Below are 19916 nucleotides of genomic sequence, written 5' to 3'. Positions count from 1 at the left end.
ATAAAAAAATTTTTTAACTTTTTCTAACTCTTGCTTCATCTCTTCAAAAAATCCTAATTGGTTTCCTTTGAGGCACTGATTATAAATGTTTGAAGTCATTCTCTTCTGACTTAGTTCATTATGGTAGGGTTCTTTTATCTATTCTTCCAGTCTACTTCTGGAATTTAGACTTGAGGTTAGGGGTGGGCTCTGTTACAATTCTGGAGGGAAGGTCTGGGATGATCCTTCTGCTGCCTTCCTAAGGTGCTGTGTTATTCTAGAATCTCTGGAACAGGCTGGAGACTTACAAACTTTCAGTGACCAAAGAAGGGTCTGAGGACTGATCAAGAGTCAAGTCTAATTGTTGCCCTCCTGTTCTGAGTTCTTCAAGTTCCTGACCTAGATTTGGTTTTGAGCAAGGAATAGACTCTTGCCCCTATCAGCCAGTGGAAAAAGCTCTGTTGGTTCCAAGCAGGTTCCCCTTTGGTCTGGGTTTCCTGTCTTGACTACTGCTCTATGAACCAGCCTAGATGCTCTAAGTGCTATCCTGCTTTTGCATCTGATGTCTGAGACACACCACTGCTGCTGTTGTTTTCTGAACTTTCTTTCTTTCTTGCTACACTGACCAGGGCCTCTCTAAGTGATACGCAGGTCAGGACCAGTAGTGGACGATTAATCTGCCATCTGGCATTTATATCCTTGGGCATTAGAATTCTCCATGTGCTTTGTGCTCCTGCACCAAATCTGTCCACCATATCTGCAGACCTGTCCCCACACCAAGTTGGGCCAAAGAACTCACTATGACTTTTTCTGGATCTCCATTAGGAGTCAGTCTGGGGCATTATAGAGGTCTGTCTGGAGGACAGATGGGTCAAGTGCCAGATGCATTGCTTCCTTCTATGACATCATCTTGGCTCTACCTACCTCCCTGACCCACTCTCCCAAGACCCTGACTAACAAAGAAACTATGTAAGGTTAATGTAAGGCATTAGTCAGAAAGAGTAGATTACCACGGGAAAACTAAAAGGTCTCATCAGAAATATTCAATCAGGTATCTATATGCTAAGACCAGAATGGAACATATCCCATTTGACTCCATATTCTTCAGCATCTGACAGTGAAGGAAAGGAAACAAAAAGTAAAGTTCACCTTGGAAAGATTTGACTACAAAGAATTACCTAGAGAGCACCAAGTCCCTCAACACTATTATTCTATAAAGTTGGAGACACAAAAATATAACTAAACTGTGTATACTCTTTAACTCAGCAATATCAATAGAATGGTAGTAGTTGTAATTAGCAATTATATAGTCCTTAAAGGTTTGCAAAGCACTTTATAAATACCTCATTTGGTCATGACAGCAAACTTGTGAAGTAGATGTTATCATTATCCCCATTTTACAGATGAGGAAATCGAGGCAAAGATTAAGTGATTTGCCCATGGTCATATAGTTACTAAGTGTCTGAGGTCATATCTGAACTCAGGTTTTGCTGTTACTAGATCCAATAATACCCCTAAAATAGATCAAAGAGGAAAAAGACCCATATTTTCAAAAATATTAACAGCAATTCTTTTTCTAAAGGCAAAGAACTAGAAACTAAACAGATACCCATCAACTGAGGAAGGGTTGAACAAATTACGGTATATAAATGTAAAAGTATTATTATATCAACAGAAAGAGTAAAAGGGATGGTTTCAAAGAGACCTGATACAACTTATATGAAATGATGCAGAGTGAAGTGAACAGAGTCAGGAGAAAAATTTATACTACTATGCTATATGCGATAAAAGAAAACGTCAGAGAATCCTGGGAAATGAGCAGAACTGGAAGAACAATTTATACAAGAATGACAACATTTTAAATAAAACTAATTTTCAAAGACTTTTAAGAACTTCTATCAATGCAGTGACTAACCATGTCTCAAGACCTATTCTGAAGCATGTTAATATCTCTAATAGGAAGATGACAGACTCAAGATAAAAGAGACACACTTTTTTGAATATGACCTCTATGTAGATGTGTTCTGCCTATCTATTACAAGGATTTTGTTTTGTTTTTCTTTTCTTTTAATTTGGAGATCGGGAAGTGGAAGAGAGAGAAAATAAAAGCTTGGTAATTTTTTTTAAAAATCCAAAGCTGCACTTTTTCTAGTGGCAAAGAATTGGAAATTAAGGAGATGTCCATCAATTGGGGAATGGCTAAACAAGTTGTGGTATATGAATGTAATGAAATACTATTGTGCTATAAGAAATGAGGAGCAGATGGACTTCATATTTACCTGGAAAGATTTCTACAAACTGATGCTGAGTGAGAAGAACAGAACCAGAAGAAATTTGTACACAATTACAGACACAATGTATGTGTGATGACCAACTTTGACAGACTGGACTCTTCTCAGCAATGCAAGGTTGTAAGACAACTCCAAAAGACTCATGATGGAAAGAAATGTCTACATTTAGAGAAAGAACTAGAAAGAACAGAGTTTGAATGCAAACTGAAGCAAACTACCTGCTTTCTTTCTTTCTTTTTCGGTTTTGTTTCCTCTTTTCCACCGTTCATTCCATCGGTTACAATCCTTCTTTACAATCTGACTAATGTCTAATATGAAAGTATTTGCAGATCCTATACTTGATTGCATACTGCCATGGGCGGGAGGGGGAAGGAAAGGAGGAAAAAATTTGAAGCTCAAGGGATTGTGGAACTGAATCTTGTAAACCAAGAGTAAACAAACAAATTAATAAAGACAAAAAAAAGGAAAAAATCCAAAGTTGCAGTCAAAGGTGAAAGCTTCCAATTCCAAGCTGTCAACGAAACTCTGGGAGAATAAAAATTAAAACCAAACTGATCCAACTGGTTAATAAAAGCAAAATTTAAATAAATCAACATTACATTATTCTTAAGTGATTTTAAGTCTTACTCCAAAGGGTATTTTTTCCTCAAATTGATATATACATGTATCGTGTTTAATTATTTATACTAATTATTTTAAATAAAGATTCTTTGTATAGAACAATTCAAATCCACTGTCTAAATTATGAGCTTTGGGGTGGCTAAGTGTGGCGGTGAGTAAAGCACCAGCCCCGGAAGTCAGGAGGACCAGAATTCAGTTCCAGACTCAGATACTTAACACACACACACACAAAAAACTAGCCATGTAACCTTGGGCAAGTTACTTAACCCCAATTACCCTCCAAAAGGCAATCAATAAATAAATGAATGAATGAATAAATAAATTAATTAATAAATGATGAGCTTTGCCTGACTTCAGTAATTTACCTTCCCTCCGTTAAAGGTTTGAAGATACAGCTAAGCTACAAAGGTTTTGTTCAAAATGCAAGCTATAACTTTAGGCTTAGCAATTAGACTTGCAAGCATAGTACAAATGACAACATGATTAGTTTTTAGGAAATGTATTTAGCAAATCCAACCAATTTCATTAACAACAAATATCACAATCATGAAAGGTTTTCTTCTGTGGCACCGAAAAAACCCTCACCACATACAATATCCTGAGAATGTCCACCCTTGCCACCCCACCTTGCTTATGAATTTGCAAGTACTGAACTTTCAGCTTCCTTTACTTTCAATCTAGTGCCCTACCCATCAGGTTAAGTGAAAAGAAAAAAATTAACTCATAACCAAAGACAGTCACATATTTCTAGAGGATAAGAAATTAACACACAGGTTAAAATTAAGTACATAACTTCTTGCTAAAGAGGACTATGGCAACTAAAAAGTGGCAGAATAACAACTACAGAAAGAAAATTACAAGTTAAGTTCTATATCCCATTTCATTTTTTAAATAAATTTTGGTAGCCGTTACTTTACCAAACAGTATCTAACAGAGTTTGTCCCTTACACATAAAAGAAAACTGTTAAGCAAAATTTTCCACCCCCAAGTATTTCCATAATAAAATTGGAGGTGCATTCTCAAAGAAAAAGTTTAAAACTTAGCTGAGAATTTTTGGTGAAGAGTTAAAATGGAAGCACACTGCAAAATATAGTTTCACTGGCCCACTTTCCATATTCCTTTGGAAAGTAAAAGGTCAAACTCCAAAAGATTTTTTTTTTTATTTTTAATTTCTCCTAATTTTTGGAGCAAGAAGTTCTCAACAAGGTGAGTATTATTATATACATATTAAGAAAAGATAGTTCTATACCACACTGCTGTATAAAGACAAATGGCTTCTGTAAGTCACTATGAAGAAATTCAATGTCATCTAAGAGATTTGTATCTATCCACAATGATTTTATGCTATAATTTATCCATTTAACAATAGGTTCAGCATTCCATTCCAAAAAGGAATAACTACTTTATTAACACAAAAACCATTTTATTTCCAATAATTCAAGTGTTTCTTCCTAATGAACTGACCATTCTCTATAATGCTCTAAAATGGCCAGAAGACCGTAGGATGATATTTCTTTTAGGCTCCTGTTTGAAACCAACGGTTCCAACAAACTGTTGGTCTTGATTCAGGGCCAATGGAAAACTGAAATCTTGAAAATAACAAAATCATTAACCACAAAACTCACTCCATCTGGAAAAATCATAAGCCAAATAGACAAGGTGAAAACGTACGATTCAGACAATGCCTGGTCATCGGGAGAGACTGGTTGGAACAACGAATATCGTCAACAAAAGCCAAACACCTCTGACTGGAACGAGTAGTATGTGCCTGAAATGAAGAAGAAAGAATGGATGATTCAAGAAAATAATGCAATATCATAATAAAAGAAAGAATAAAATCTTATGAAATGGAAGTCCTCAGTTATGAACTAAATGAAATGTTCCTCCCAGACACTTAGAAATTCTGAATATGGATAAGAATTGTGATATTCTATTTACACAAACCACTAGTAAAAATGTCTTCTTTTGCAGGAAAGAATACAAGTTTTACTTCAACCAACAAATCAGGAACTAAAAATTTGGATTTGAGAATCTCTCTAGGAGCAAAAAGTCAATAGCTGAAGCCACAGAAATGAATGACACTGCCAAGGAGATAATACAGAGAAGAAAAGAGGGACAACCTCAGGGAGAATACTTACATTAAGGAACCAAACAAGATAGACAGATGACTATATTTAGAGAGGTAGAGAAGTTACTAAAGTCCAAAGTCGTTCCAATCTTCTATAGTTCTTAATCTACACTCTTTCCAAGTCACCTTTAAAAATAAATTAAGATGGGGCAGCTAGGAAGGCGCAGGGCACAGAGGCAGGCCAGGAGGAGGCCTGATCAATTCAGGGGGCAAGCCGTACCACCAAACACAAAGACCACTACCAGGCCTATCACACCAAAGGGGTGGGACTGGAAAGAGCAAAGTAAGAACCAAATGCAGGGCCCCTGTCCGGGACAGCAAATTCGCCTGGGACAGCCACTCCATAGCCCAGAAATTTTTTTAAAAAGCCCCTATCAGGACCTCCAAGGACCAGGATGGCATAGTAAACTCCAACCCACCCCCCCACTCTGAAAACATAGTAATTATTGCCCCAGGGCAAAACCCTCAACAGTAAAGGCTGGGGAACCCTAGAGGAAGGGCGTGGCTAGGGCTCTGCCTCAAAATGGGTAGAAAGCAGACTACAAAGACTCCAGAGCCCTACTATCCTCAGAAGGAGGAACCAAACTCAGAGGGAGACAATGTGGACTCCACACCCACAGATGAAACATCAACAGGGAACTATCCCAAGCACAGAAAGCTCTCCTAGATGAGCTCAAAAGGAACTTTGAAAACCAAATGAGAGAGATAAAAGACAAAATGAGTAATTCTTTTAAAATCAAAATTGCAGAATTAGAAAAACATTATAATAAAGAAAACAGCTCCTTAAAAAGAAAAGTACATGATATGGAAAAGGAGCTCCAAAAATTAACCAAGGAAAATGATTTGCTAAAAACTAGAATCAACCAAATGGAAACAAATAACTCTATGAGGAATCAAGAATTAGTCAAACAAAACAACAAGAATAAAAAATTAGGAAATAAAAAAAAATTAAGGAACCAAATTAGGCAAAGAAGAGACCAAGCTATCACTCTCTGCAGATGATATGATGATGTACTTAGAGAATCCTAGAGAATCAAGTAAAAAACTACTTGAGACAGTAAATAAATTTGGCAAAGTTGCAGAATATAAAATAAACTCACATAAATCCTCGGCATTCCTATATATTTCCAATGAAATTCAACAGCAAGAGATAGAAAGAGAAATCCCATTTAAAGTTACTGTAGACACTATAAAATATTTGGGAATCTATCTGCCAAAACAAACCTGGGACCTATATGATCACAACTACAAAACACTTTTCACACAAATAAAGTCAGATCTAACTAACTGGAAAAATATTGATTGCTCGTGGCTGGGTCAAGCTAATATACTAAAAATGACAATTTTACCTTAATTAAATTATATATTTAGTGCCATACCAATCAATTTACCAAAAAACTACTTTATAGAGCTAGAAAAAATAGTAACAAAATTCAATTGGAAGAATAAACGGTCCAGAATATCAAGGGAATTAATGAAAAGAAATGCTAGGGAAGGTGAACTAGCTATACCAGATTTCAATCTGTATTATAGAGCAGCAGTCACCAAAACTACTTGGTATGGCTGAGGAATATAGTGGATCAATGGAATAGATTGGGCACACAAGATTCCGCAGTCAATGATTACAGTAATCTATTGTTTGATAATCCCAAAGACCACAGTTTTGGGGATCAGAACTCTCTATTTGACAAAAACTGCTGGGAAAACTGGAATATCGTATAGCAGAAACTGGGCACAGACCATTATCTAACACCATATACCAAAATCAAGTCTAAACGGGTACATGATCTAGGTGTAAAGGTTGATACTGCAAGCAACCTTCAGAAAACAAGGAATGGTTTACCTGTCAGATTTGTGGAGAGGGAAAGACTTTATGACTAAACAAGAATTAGAGAGCATTATAAAATGCAAAATGGATAATTGTGATTACATTAAATTGAAAAGTTTCTGTACAAACAAAGCCAATGTAACAAAGATTAAGAGGGAGGTGGGAAATTGGGAAAGAATTTTTACAACCCTATGTCTCTGATAAAGGACTCATTTCTAAAATATACAGAGAACTGAGTCAAATCTATAATACAAGTCATTCCCCAATTGATAAATGGTCAAAGGATATGAACAAGCAGTTTTCAGAGAAAGAAATTAAAGACATCTATAAGCACATGAAGAAATGCTCTAAATCACTATTGATTAGAGAAATGCAAATCAAAACAACCCTGAGGTACCACATCTCACCAGTCAGATTGGCTAAGATGACAAAACAGGAAAATGACAAATTCTGGAGAGGATGTGGGCAAATCGCAACACTAATGCATTGCTGGTGGAGTTGTAAACTGATCCAACCTTTCTGGAGAGCAATCTGGAATTATGCCCAAAGGGCTATAAATAATTTCATACCCTTTGACCTAGCAATACCACTTCTAGGGTTATATCCCAAAGAGATCACAGAAGTGGGAGATAGACCCATATGTGCAAAAATATTTATAGCAGCTCTTTTTGTGGTGGCAAAGAATTGGAAATTAAGGGGGTGCCCATCAATTGGGGAATGGCTGAACAAGTTGTGGTATACGCATGTTATGGAACACTATTGTGCTATAAGAAACGAGGAGCAGATGGACTTCATATTTACCTGGAGAGGCTTATACGAACTGATGCTGAGTGAGAAGAGTAGAACCAGGAGAAATCTGTACACAATTACAGACACAACACATGTGTGATGACCAATTTTGATAGACTGGACTCTTCTAAGCAATACAGTGATATGTCAATCCCAAAAGACTCATGATGGAGAGAGATGTCTACATCCAGAGAAAGAACTGAGTTTGTATCCAGATTGAAGCAAACTACCTGATCTTTTTCCTTTTGTTTGGTTTTATTTCCTCTTTTCCATTTTTCATTCCATCTGATACAATCCTCCTTTATAACCTAACGTCTAATGTTAAAGTATTTACAAATCCTACACTTGACTGTATGCTGCGGGTATGTGGAGCAAGGAGGAAAGAAGGGGGACAGAATGTGAAACTCAAGGAATTGTGGAACTGAATCTTGTAAACTAAAAGTAAACAAATTAATAAAAAAAAATTACTTAAAATAAAAAAAAGATGGGGCAGCTAAGCTATGTGGAGCAATGAATAGAGCACCAGCCCTGGAGTCAGGAGGACCTGAGTTCAAATCCAGCCTCAGACACTTCACAAACACACACACACACACACACACACAAACTAGCTGTGTGACCTTGGGGCAAGTCACTTAACCCCAACTGCCCCCTCCAAAAAAAAAAATCGATTAAGATATTTGGTCTCTCCCTGAAGTATAATCATAAAATCATAAAATGTTAAGATATGAAAGGGATCTTCAAGATCTTGTCCAAATTCAGTTAAGATTAAGGAAACCTAGACCCAAAAAAGTAATTTGCCGCAAGATCACACAAAATCCAACGTATCCTTATACTAAACTACTATGGGGTGTTTTGCCCACTCAACCTTTTTCATTTAGTATGTATGACTTGAAGTTAATTTGTACTACTCGTTATCTGATTGCAGCTACAAAGATGGAATCTGTATTGTTCTTACTGAAACACAGCATGGAATTAACATTTAACTTAAATAAAACGAACCTAAAAGTGCCAAGAAAAAAAAATTAAGTCTCTAGGCTTTCAGTTCAGTGGGCTTTTTACCCCATTAAGTCAAATTTCAACACCAAGGTTAAAATGCATACTTTGAAGATTAGCATCTCTCAAAACCAGAAAATGTTGCACATGATATGATTCATAGGCTATTTTCATTTATATTTTTTTTTAGAACTCATCTTTTAAACTTGAAAAGAACAATACAGTATACACATACATGACTACAAGTATTAAACGCTTACTCTTCATCAATTTCCCACCTTGGTCAATTAGTAGTTTTACACTTTTTCCGGGTTCTATAACTGCAGGCCAAGAAACTCAAATGATCCCCCAAATACATCAATCTAGATGGCCAAAACAGGAAACACATTTTTATACCATTCAAGCTGGCATTAGGAGACTCATACCTATGCTTCTCAAGTCAATATTCTATCCTTAGTTTCCTTTAAAAGACCAATTAGAAACTTCAGTAGAAGGCAGAGTCTCAATATCCAAAATATCCAATCATTTTCAAATGTAATTAAGGTGCTACCTTTAAGCCTTAAAATGGTTTAAATACTACTTATAGGGGTGGCCAGGTAGCACAGCGAGGAGTCAAAGCACCGGCTCCAGTGTTGGATGACCTGGGGATCAAATCCAGGTTCAGACACTTAGCACCCACCCAGAAACACCTGGCCGTGCAACCTTGAGCAAGTTACTTAACCCCGATTGCTTAAAAAAAAAATACTACTTATGTTAGATTAATGAAAAAGCTTCACATGCAAGTTCTTCAGATTTTATATTTTAGCTGCTGCCTATCAAACTCAACAAAAAACTGTCTCTCCTTACAATACTCTGCTACTTCATCAGAAATCCAAGGTCAATAAAGGTACTCATTCAATAAACACTAAGGACCTACACTATACCTAGAACACCAAGACAAACTTCATAAAAACAAGATCCCTATCCTCATGGAATGTACAGTCCTGAAGGCAAATGAGACACAAGGAGTTTATCTTCTGACTAAAGAACACGACACACATAGGAGACTGGTGGGCAGGGAAGAAAGTCTTAGTCTAAGGGGAGACAGTAACATCAAAAATATATATGTAGGGCAGTTACTGGCATGTACTTTCCAGAAGCACTTTACACTGATTTAATTACCAAGCCTAAATAAGCATCACATGGACAAAGGGAGGCTAAGGAAAGACTTCATAAAGAAGGTAATAACCAGATTAAGTTTTGAAAATATAGACAAAAATTCAACAGTTTAAAAAGCGAAGGTAAGCAATTCCAAGCCTAGGAAAGATGAGCAAAGGTCTAAAAGATGGGAGGAGGCAGGAAAGAGTCTAGTTCGGAATAGTCCAATTTGGCTGGAATCCAGAGTACACAGAAAGAATATGAGATAAGACTAGAAAAATTAGATGGCACTCAGTTGTGAACAGTTAGTTCAAAGGAGTTTGACTTCTACTAAGTAAATAAAGAAGAGGGTCCCTAGATTTTTGAGCAGGAATGACATGATTAGAGCTATACAATAAAAAGATTATCTGAAGAGTCCTATGAAGGATGGATGGAAAGTAAGACCATAGAGGCATGACAAACTGTTAGAACATTATTACACACAGTAATTTAAATAGGGTGTGAAGAGGGCCTGTTCTAGGGTAGTAGTAGTGGGAAGAGAAGTTTTTTTGTCATTCAGTTTTTTTCAGTCATGTCTAATAATTTGGGGTTCTCCTGACAAAAACACTGAAGTGGTTTGCCATTTTCTTCTCCAGCTCATCTTACAGATGAAGAAATGAAGGCAAACAGGGTAAAGTGACTTGCCCAGGGTCAACCAACTAGTAAGCATCTGAGGCCAGATTTGAGCTCCAGGAGAAAAGTTTTCCTGACTCCAAGCCTGGCACTCTATCCACTGCACCTGGGAACAGAAGAGAGATGTGAAACTTCATAGAACTACAGGACACGAAAGGGAGGGACAGGATGAGCAATAAATAGCCCCAAGATTACAAACTTGAGGGACAGCAAATAGTTATGCCACAAGCAGAAATAAAGAATAGAGCAGGTTAAATTTAGGGGAAAAGATAAGTAGTTATATTCTAGATATAGTGAATTTGAGTGCTGGTGGGAATTACAGGCAGAAATAAACTTAAAAGCTGTTAGAAATATAAATCTAGAGCTCAGAAGAAAAGTCAGAACTAGAAATAACAGATTTAGGAATCTCTTTGGGAACAAAGAGGGAAGTAGATGAAGTCAGAAATGAGACTGTCAAAGAGGCAATGAAGACAAAAGTGATTAGAGTGGTCAAAGGACAAAATAGTGTGGTGTCACTAAGACCACTGAGTCTGGTGATCATATGGTCACAGGTCAGAGTTATAAAAGAACTAAGAGGCTATCCAATCATTTTACAGATGAGGAAACTGATTCCCAAGAAGGAAACTGACTTGCTTATAGCAAGAGGTACAGAGCCAGAACTCAAATTCACATCTAAACAAACTCTCTCCACTGAATCATACCCTGTCCTTAATGACCTCTGAAGTGGCAGTTTCAATAGAGTGGTAGGGGCAGACGTTAGAGTTCAAGGAATTGACAAGATAGTGAGGTTAAAAAAAAAAGCTTTATTACTAAAACAATCACTTCACATTTATATAGTTCTTTAGAAATTTACAAAGTATTTTCATCTAAACAATCCTGTGAAACAGATATTTTAAAGTATTATCTCCATTTTACAGATGAGAAATCTGAGGTTGTAAAAGTTATTTACTCATGGTCATACAACCAGTAAACATCTGAAGCAGGTTTCAAATACAGCTCTCAACTTCATGTTTAGTACTCTATTGATTGCTATATGTTGCCTCTTTTTCTAAGAAGTTTAGCGAGAGAGAAAATAGCTGAACTAAGAAAATCAAGGAAATGTTTTCTAGGACTGGATATACTTATCCATTTGTAGACCAATGGGAAGGATTCAATGGAAAGAAAAACTGCAACACGAGAGTGAGAAGATGAATGCTAAAACAATGTCCTGTAGAAAGTAAAATAAAAGTCTTAAGGGTCCTGAAATTGGGCCATTCTTTCTCCAATGACCAAAGAGAAGAGAATGATTCCCAATTCTCTAAGTCCATGATACAGATTCAATCAGTTCTGTAACACATTAGTGAAATGTAACCTGTCATTTTTCTTTAATACATTTCTGTAATTATAAAATAGGAATTCAATACCTGTGCTACCTCCCTAAAGCCAAAACACAAAACTGCTACAAGTTCCAGATAAATTATTTAAACAAGGCAAGAAAGTGCAGGGACTCAGTTCAAACCATTAATACCAGAAGGGTACTCAAATAACCTAATATTCCAAAACTGAAACTGAGGGTTTCGAGGAATCCATCTGTCTTACATTACACCACTTCTCAACCCATAGTGACCGGGATGGAAAGAGGAAATATATGTTGAAGAGCCTTATCTCCAGAGTAGGGAATAAACTTTTTAAAAAATTGGGGCACAAATGAAAAAGTTCAGTTATAGGAGTCTGTTATCCTTCTGCACAGAAGTTGTTCTATGCATCATTTCCCCCATTAGGATGTGAGCTCCTGAGAACAGGGACTGTCTCATTTTTCAATTTGCTTTTCCATTAATTCATTCACTAGCCAAAAAAAAAAAAGAGTAGGTGATAATGCTATTAAGTGATGTCTAGTTATAAAGTAGAATTTTTCCATATCTTCTTACCCCATCAAGGCCTGACAGAGCCCATCAATATTATATTACAATTAAGTTCCAAATAAATTTATTTTTTAAAGAGAAGTTTAATTACTGAATTCTCATATTTGGGAACAAAAATACCATGGTCCAACAGATTCTACTTTACTAATAGTATAGTTTCAAAGGGCATAAGTATTAGTAAATATGATATCCAAAATTAAAGAAAAAGGCAATAAGGCTGACTACGGTAACCACATGTAAATTTAAATCCTAAGTAAGCAATAAGTACCTGTTGGGCAGCCCCATCTGTAGCCAGCATTCTTCGCTCTTTTAATTGACGGTGTAGCAAGGCCTCCACACCATAGCGTTGGCGGTAGCGCCGAAGACATTTCAGCTGCTTCAAACTTTCTCGCTCTTTTGTTAAAAGTCCCTCTGGACCTGTCAAAAGGCTACTACCTAGAAAGATACAAGAGTCAAAAGACATATCCCCTTTGACAATGCCACCTCTGAAGACATGACCCTAAACTAGCTAGAGTAAACAGAGAAATTTCTGACAAAGAAACTAGAGTATTTTTAAAATGTTATTCTCCATGTCATACATGCCCCAAAAAGCAAGAGAATGATCACGATTACTGTATATTTCAGGAAAAAAAGGTCAATTTGTTGAGGTTGGCACATTACTTGCCTAAAGCTTCATGTTCTGCCTTGCGATTATGTAAATAATGACGTTTCTTTTCTTTCAATAGATGCTGAAGTCGTTTGAATTGGTCAATATATAAAGACTGTAAACGAATCAGTTTTTCACGCATGATCAAGGCCACCTCTTCAGCTGTGTAGACGCCAGCATGTCTGAAACAAAAGAGTAACCAAGTACAGAATGGGTAGAATGGTAAAGCAGCAATACCCAATAATCTTTTTTTGGGGGGGGGAGGGGAGGGCTGGCACAGATGGAGAGGCAAGAGCTGAATTGTTATGTCATTTTAGTCTGTCACCCAGTCAACAAGTATTTATTAAATACAGAATGAGTTATAGGCCAGATACTGTGATAAACACTGAGAACACAAATATAAGCAAAAATAATGATAGTCCCCACCCTGAAAGGGACAGGGGGTAGAGCATGATGGAGAAGTCCAATGAGAGATAAACAGATAGCTAAAAGATAGCTGGTCGGGGTCAATCAGGAGGGTCCCAGAAGGGTGGAGAAGGTACTTCCACCAAGGTGTGAATTCCAGGGCTAAAAGGGTTTGGGGATAAAGAGTATTCTAGAGGAATCCCTTTTGACCTTGCTGCATTTGTTGGTATTGTATGACCTAAGGGTATACACAGTGCAAAGTTCATATGCAAAGTTCAATGTTCAGGGCCAAGGCTTCAGTGAAGTTGCATGATGCAACAGGGCAAGCACTGCCACCAACACCATGAATTCATTATGCATTTGATTTTTAATTACTTTTTGGTCACTGAGTATTCTAGAACATGGCAGAAAAGTCTCTATTGCTCAAGACAAGCCAAAGAGAAGCCAGGTAGAAGGAGTAGGAGAAACAGGAGCTCTGCACCACCATCTGCCAAATGTTTGTAGGCTGCCTCAATCAGAACACAAGCAAAACATCCTGATCCTCCTTATCACCACTGTCAGGTCACCATGCCTGAAGCAAAGGAGGAACAATTAACAGCCACTACTCAGAATGGTTGTGAGGAGTCAAGGAACAGAAAGTTTCAGGGTCAGAGTCCCAGACAGGAGTCAGAGACCCAAGATCAACACCAATAAGAAAGAGGAGGATGGGGGCAGCTAGGTGGCGCAGTGAATAGAGCACTGGCCCTGGAGTCAGGAGAACCTGAGTTCAGATCCAGCCTCAGACACTTAACACAAAAATTAGCCGTGTGACCTTGGGCAAGTCACTTAACCCCAACTGCCCTCAAAAAAAAGAAAGAAAGAGGATGCAGGAAAAAATATCTTTAAATGGCCTCAGCTGGGAAACAAGTAAAAAAGACTTGAAAAACTATTTCACCAAATCTAGTAAGATGTTTGCATAATAGACATGGACTCTAAACACAAGGACATCTAGAGGTTTGGGGTTTATCTTCTTTAAAGCATCTACAACAGTGACAGTGTTTTGGATCAGAAAGAACACAGCTTAGATGGACAAGCAATTGAACCCAAAAAGTTTATGGCCGTGATAAATAAAAAAGATTCCACAAAGAGGATCTTTGTTGGAAGACTTACTCCAGAAGCTCACAGACGATAAAATCCAGAAGTATCTCAAGAGACTTTGGAGATTCTTAATCCATAAAACTTCTAATGGATCCAAAGACAAACAAGAGTTTGTATTCATCACTTTTAAAGAAGATTCCATTAAAATTTTAGAAAGGAAATTCCATAACTTTGGTGAAAGTAAATGTACGGTAATCCAATTAAAATAAGTATACCAGTGGCAGCAGTACAGCTGTGGGGGCAGTCAAGGAGGCTGAAGCAGAGGGAATTAAGAAGATGTCAGAGGCAGCAATAGTGATGACAGGAGAGCTCAAAGTCAAAATTAGAATCAAAATAATGACAACTTTTGAATCAAGGATAATGGCAAATAGATATTGCCAGGGCAAGGGGTTAAAGCAAATTCAAATACTCCTCTTATAATTTTATGGCTATGGACTGACTAGGCAGCAACTATAATCAAAGCAGTACAAATTATGGAAATATTTCAAGATGTGGTTGTGGTCATCAGAATAATAAATAATAAAACAAAGTGAGAGTCTTATGTGGTATGCATCAGCAGGCTCAGTATACAGAGGAATACAAACACTTTACAGGGAAATGCTCTAGGTAGACATTAAAGTAAACTTTGCAAACTTTTAAGGCTTATTCAACATGCACCTTATTTAACATTCCTCCAAAAATGTCTTGTGTTGAATATCTGCAAACTTCTAGTTTGTCTTAGTTATAAGATGTAAACATAAATCTTTTAAAAATATTTTAATGAATGATTTAATATACTAAATAGCAATGATTTATGGGTCTGTTTAAAGCTTAGCTTAGCTTCTTAGGCTCAGGTACCGCCTCTGCAATTTTCCAGTTATACAGATGAAAATACCTCTTTTTTTTCACCTTTTAATTTTACATTGTTTGTATGATACATTTCTGGAGAGACAACCATTAATATTGGTACCTTTTTTGCTACCTTTTGGGAATCTACTATATTGTCAAATTCTTTACATGTGTCTTGATTACCATGAATGGATAATAAGCTTTTCTAGTTTAAAAAAAATTTTTTAAAAACACACCTCCCTCTAAAAACTCACTTTGCAAATGTGTACAACTAATTACAATCTCATAAAACAGGTTTTAAAACTATTTCTTATTGTTGTCACGTCAGTCATGTCCAACTCTTCATGACCCCATTTGGGGTTTTCTTGGCAAAGATACTAGAGTGATTTGCCATTTCCTTCTCCAGCCCATTTTACAGATGAGAAAACTGAGACAAATATGTGACTTGCCCAGGGTCACAGTTAGCGTCCAAGGTCAGATTCAAAATCATGAAGATGAGTCACTCTATATCCATTGCACCACCTAGCTGTCCCATAATTAGTTCCTGAATTTTCATTACATTTTCACTACAAGATGGATGAAATCATGAAATATCCACTAATACCCTCAAGATCTTTATAAGCCTTTGACACCATTTCTCCATTTATTTAAAAAAAATAAGCAATTCACTATACTGGCGTTTTTTGTAGTAGCAAAGAACTAGAAATGAAGTAGATGCATTTCAATTGGTGAAAAGCTAAAACAAATTGTGCTACACAAATATAATGAAAGAAAAAATAAATATAATGTAATATATGATGAATATAGAGAACCACAGAAAAACTTATATGAACTAATGCAAAGTAAGCACAACATAATAACAGCATCATAAAGACAAATAATTTTGATATGCTGAACTAATGCTAACTAACTACATGCTACCCACCTCCTGAAAGACATGTTTAGTCAATCTGAAGAATGAGACATATATTTTTGGACAAAGTCAGTGAATGAATTTGTTCTGCTTCACTATTATGTATATTTGTGACAAGGGATTTTTTATCATTTTTGGTAGCTGGGAAGAAAAACCTAATAGTTGTTAGTTGAAAAAAACTAAAATAAAAGTTTTTAAAAAGCAGAACCAGGAAAAGTGATATATATTTATTTGTATGTATGTGTATAATGACAACAACGTAAACAGAAACGATAACAACAATCAAAAATGAATCCAGCAAAATTATAATGCATAAGCATGCCCTCAAAGAAGACATATGAGAAGGCAACAACCGTTATACTCTACATTATAGTGCAACATTGTATATGACAACCAACTTTTTCTTTTGGAAAATTTTTTAAATTCTGAACTTAAACTTTAAATAAAATGAGCACCTCCATATACAAAAGAGAAAGCAGATCTTAAATTCTCTATTGATATATTGCTAGTTTTCTTTAAGTATAACATAGCTAATAGCAATAAAGTTAACATTTATACAACACTTTAAGGTGCTTTACACATATTAATTTGGTTGTTCCTCACAATAACCCCATGAGGCAGATGCTATTTATTATTCCCATTTTACAAATAAGGAAGGCTCAAGCAAGCATCAAAGGTCACACAACCATTAAGTTTCTGAGGCAGGATCATTTTGTCTCTCAGTCCTATCCTTTATCTACTGTGCTACCTAAATGTACCAAAGTATATAATTAATTCAACATATAACTTTCAAAGCTGTTCTACTTTTCTGTTTTTCTTTCTGGCCTTTCTTCTGTTCTATTCTGCACATTTTTCAAAATGCTTCAAATAGCCAATAGTTAAGCATATGAGTGGAAGGAACCAAAGAGAAATGTTTGTTCGTCAGGCACCAAGTTGTTTTCAAAAGTAACTACTTTATACCACTGGCCCCAGGTAGGGCTTGCCTTACAGTTAAGAAAACTGTCACTAACTACCAAAAACATTAAAAAACTACAGAGTTGCAACTTACTTTAATGGGTCTTCTTGATCACTGTCTATGCTATCAGCTTCACTGTCAGGATCACCTCTCCATGTCTGATCCACAGTAATGGGCTCCTGATCCCCATCACTCCAGCTGTCTTCATCTGAGACAAGAAAGGTAATGCAGTTATTAAACACCCCCCGCTCTGTAATTCCATTACAACAGTAATAACAAAATGCCTCAATGACTTAACCCAAACTTGATAAAATATAAAGATTTTATTTAGAATTTTGACCCCAATTGTGCTGCCTTCCCCCCTCCAAAAAAAAAAAGGCAAAAAAAAAAGTAGAATTTTGATATTTTAGGTAGGTATTTTAGAACTGAGTGAATAAAGTCACCAAAAATATATCTAGGTTAAAGTCAGGGGAAGACTAATCAATATGGAATCATATAAATGGGTTAGCCACACTCTGAAAAAGACAAGAAGGCCAACTTCCTAAGCAATGTTGACTCCTGAAATGACCAAATTTTTTTTTTTAACAAGACTAGTAAAGCATTAAAAAGTTGCTTCTTTATTAGTTTAATGAAACAGACATGAAAGAAAATCAGCTTAATCCCATTCAGGATACATCTTCAAATTCAAAGAAGTTGGTAAATAATAAATCAGCCTTTAAATTCTTATCAAATATTTGCTAGCCTATGTACAAGGGACTAAAGGTACTAAACCAATAGTATGAGCTCTTTTTTTTTTTTTCACTCAATCAACCCACCACCCTTACCTAGAATTCGGCTGGCTTCACTGCGACTACTCTCTGGGGTCTGGGAACCAAGTTCTGTCTTAGCATATGAACTCAGCTGGCACAAAAGTGTTTCACCCATGGGTCCAGCATTGTTTTTCTTCATCTGAGCATGAAGTGCCAGGGCATTCCTACGGGCATGTTCTGCACAGAAGGACACACTGGAGAGATAAAACAAGAAAGGAGAAAAAGTTCTCTCTGTAGCTTCCAAAACTTTAAGAATAAGTCTTTATCACTATTTGACAAAAACTGCTAGGAAAACTAGGAAACAGTATGGCAAAAACTAGGTATAGACTAACATCTCACACTGAATACCAAGATAAAGTCGAATTGGATTACATGACTTAAACATAAAGGGTGAAACCATAAACAAATCAGGAGAGCTGGAACAGGTTACTTGTCAGATCTATAAAGAATTTACACCCAAAAAAGAAATAGAGAGCATTATGAGATGTAAAATAGATCATTTTGATTATATTAAATTAAAAAGATTTTGCACAAACAAAACCAATGCAACAAAATTAGAAGGAAAACAAGTGTCTCATTTCTCAAATATAAAGAGAACTGAGTCAAATTGACACGTTATTCCCCAATTAATACCGTGTTTCCCCGATAATAAGACACTGTCTTATTATTTTTTTTGGAAAGAAAAACACCAGAGGGCTTATTTTCAGGGGAGGGCTTATGTTGTCTTGCCTCAGCTCTCCTCCGCGGCACTGCTCTCAATGGCAACAACAAGCAAATCACTGGGGAAGAACAGGATGACGCGCTCACTGCTGCAGCTCTGATTGGATGCAGCTCGGAGCACGGCGTGCGGTTCACAGGGGGGGGGACGGCGGTGCATACAGAGGGTACCGTAATGTAGCATGTAGCGCAGGGGATCACCTTCACTACAGTAGCAATTTCAATAGGGCTTATTTTCAGGGGAGGGCTTATTTTAGAGGAATCTTACACAGTAAGGGGAGGGCTTATTTTCGGGATAGGTCTTATTATCGGGGAAACACGGTATGTAGACAAAGGATGACCAAGCAGTTTTCAGAAGAAGAAATCAAAAGTTATCTATAGTCATGTGAAAAAATGTTGTAAGTCACTATCAGAGAGATGCAAATTCAAAGAACTCTGAGGTACACCCTCACACCTATCAGACTGGCTAAAAGGATAGAAAAGGAAATTGATAAATGTGGGATGTGGGAAAATTGGGACACTAGTGCACTATTGGTGAAGTTATGAACGGATTCAATGGTTCTGTAGAGAAATTCAGACTATGCCCAAAGGCCTACAAAACTCTCCATACCCTATGAGCCAGCAACACCATTACTAAGTCTATATCCCAAAGGGATTAAAAAAAAAAAAAAGGAAAAGGACCTATTTATATAAAAATATTTACAGCAGCTCTTTCTGTGATGTTCAAGAATTAGAAATTCAGAGGGATATTCATCAACTGGAGAATGGGTGAACAGGTTGTGGTATGTAATTATAGTGGAATACTGGTCTTTCACAATGGGATTAACACGGAAATACGTTTTACATAATTCCACATGTATAACCTCTATTAAATTGCTTACCTTCTCAGGATGGAGGGAGAGAATGTGGAACTCAACATTTTTATAAAGCAAATGTTTGGGACGGCTAGGTGGCAGAAGTGAATAGAATACAGGCCCTAGATTAAGGAGGACCTGAGTATAATTCTGGCCTTAGGCATTTAACACAAAAACTAGCCATGTGACCTTGGGTGAGTCACTTAACCCCAATTGCCCTCCAAAAAGGCAAAAAATAAAAATTCCAAAAAAGCAAATGTTAAAAAATTGTTTCTATATGTAATTGAAAAAAATATATTATAAGTATAAAAAA

The 19916-nt window shown here is 36.6% G+C and overlaps 1 protein-coding gene and 1 non-coding gene across 11 annotated transcripts in view; both read right to left on the bottom strand.

Moving 5' to 3' along the window:
• KANSL2 (KAT8 regulatory NSL complex subunit 2) overlaps nt 1-19916 on the bottom strand; it is a 295431-nt gene that overhangs the window by 20118 nt on the left and 255397 nt on the right. For all 10 annotated transcript variants that reach the window (XR_011169155.1, XR_011169154.1, XM_069092647.1 and 7 more), the window contains 5 exons: nt 18048-18226; nt 17317-17431; nt 13000-13167; nt 12608-12770; nt 4563-4659 (listed from right to left, as the gene is read on the bottom strand). Coding sequence is in view for 8 of the 10 variants with exons in the window: in XM_069092647.1 (XP_068948748.1) it covers nt 4563-4659; nt 12608-12770; nt 13000-13167; nt 17317-17431; nt 18048-18226 (722 nt within the window). In the remaining 2 variants the exon portion in view is untranslated. The remainder of the gene's footprint in view (nt 1-4562; nt 4660-12607; nt 12771-12999; nt 13168-17316; nt 17432-18047; nt 18227-19916) is intronic.
• Nucleotides 4331-4466, bottom strand: LOC138164721 (small nucleolar RNA SNORA2/SNORA34 family). The gene has a single exon (XR_011169168.1). It is a non-coding gene; the product is annotated as a small nucleolar RNA SNORA2/SNORA34 family (small nucleolar RNA).

This window comes from Petaurus breviceps, unplaced genomic scaffold (genome assembly GCF_028583685.1).
Source record: "Petaurus breviceps papuanus isolate PSGF00001 unplaced genomic scaffold, PetGlider_PUasm1.0 191, whole genome shotgun sequence".
Lineage (NCBI taxonomy): Eukaryota > Metazoa > Chordata > Mammalia > Diprotodontia > Petauridae > Petaurus > Petaurus breviceps.
This window is presented reverse-complemented; position numbering and strand designations above follow the sequence as displayed.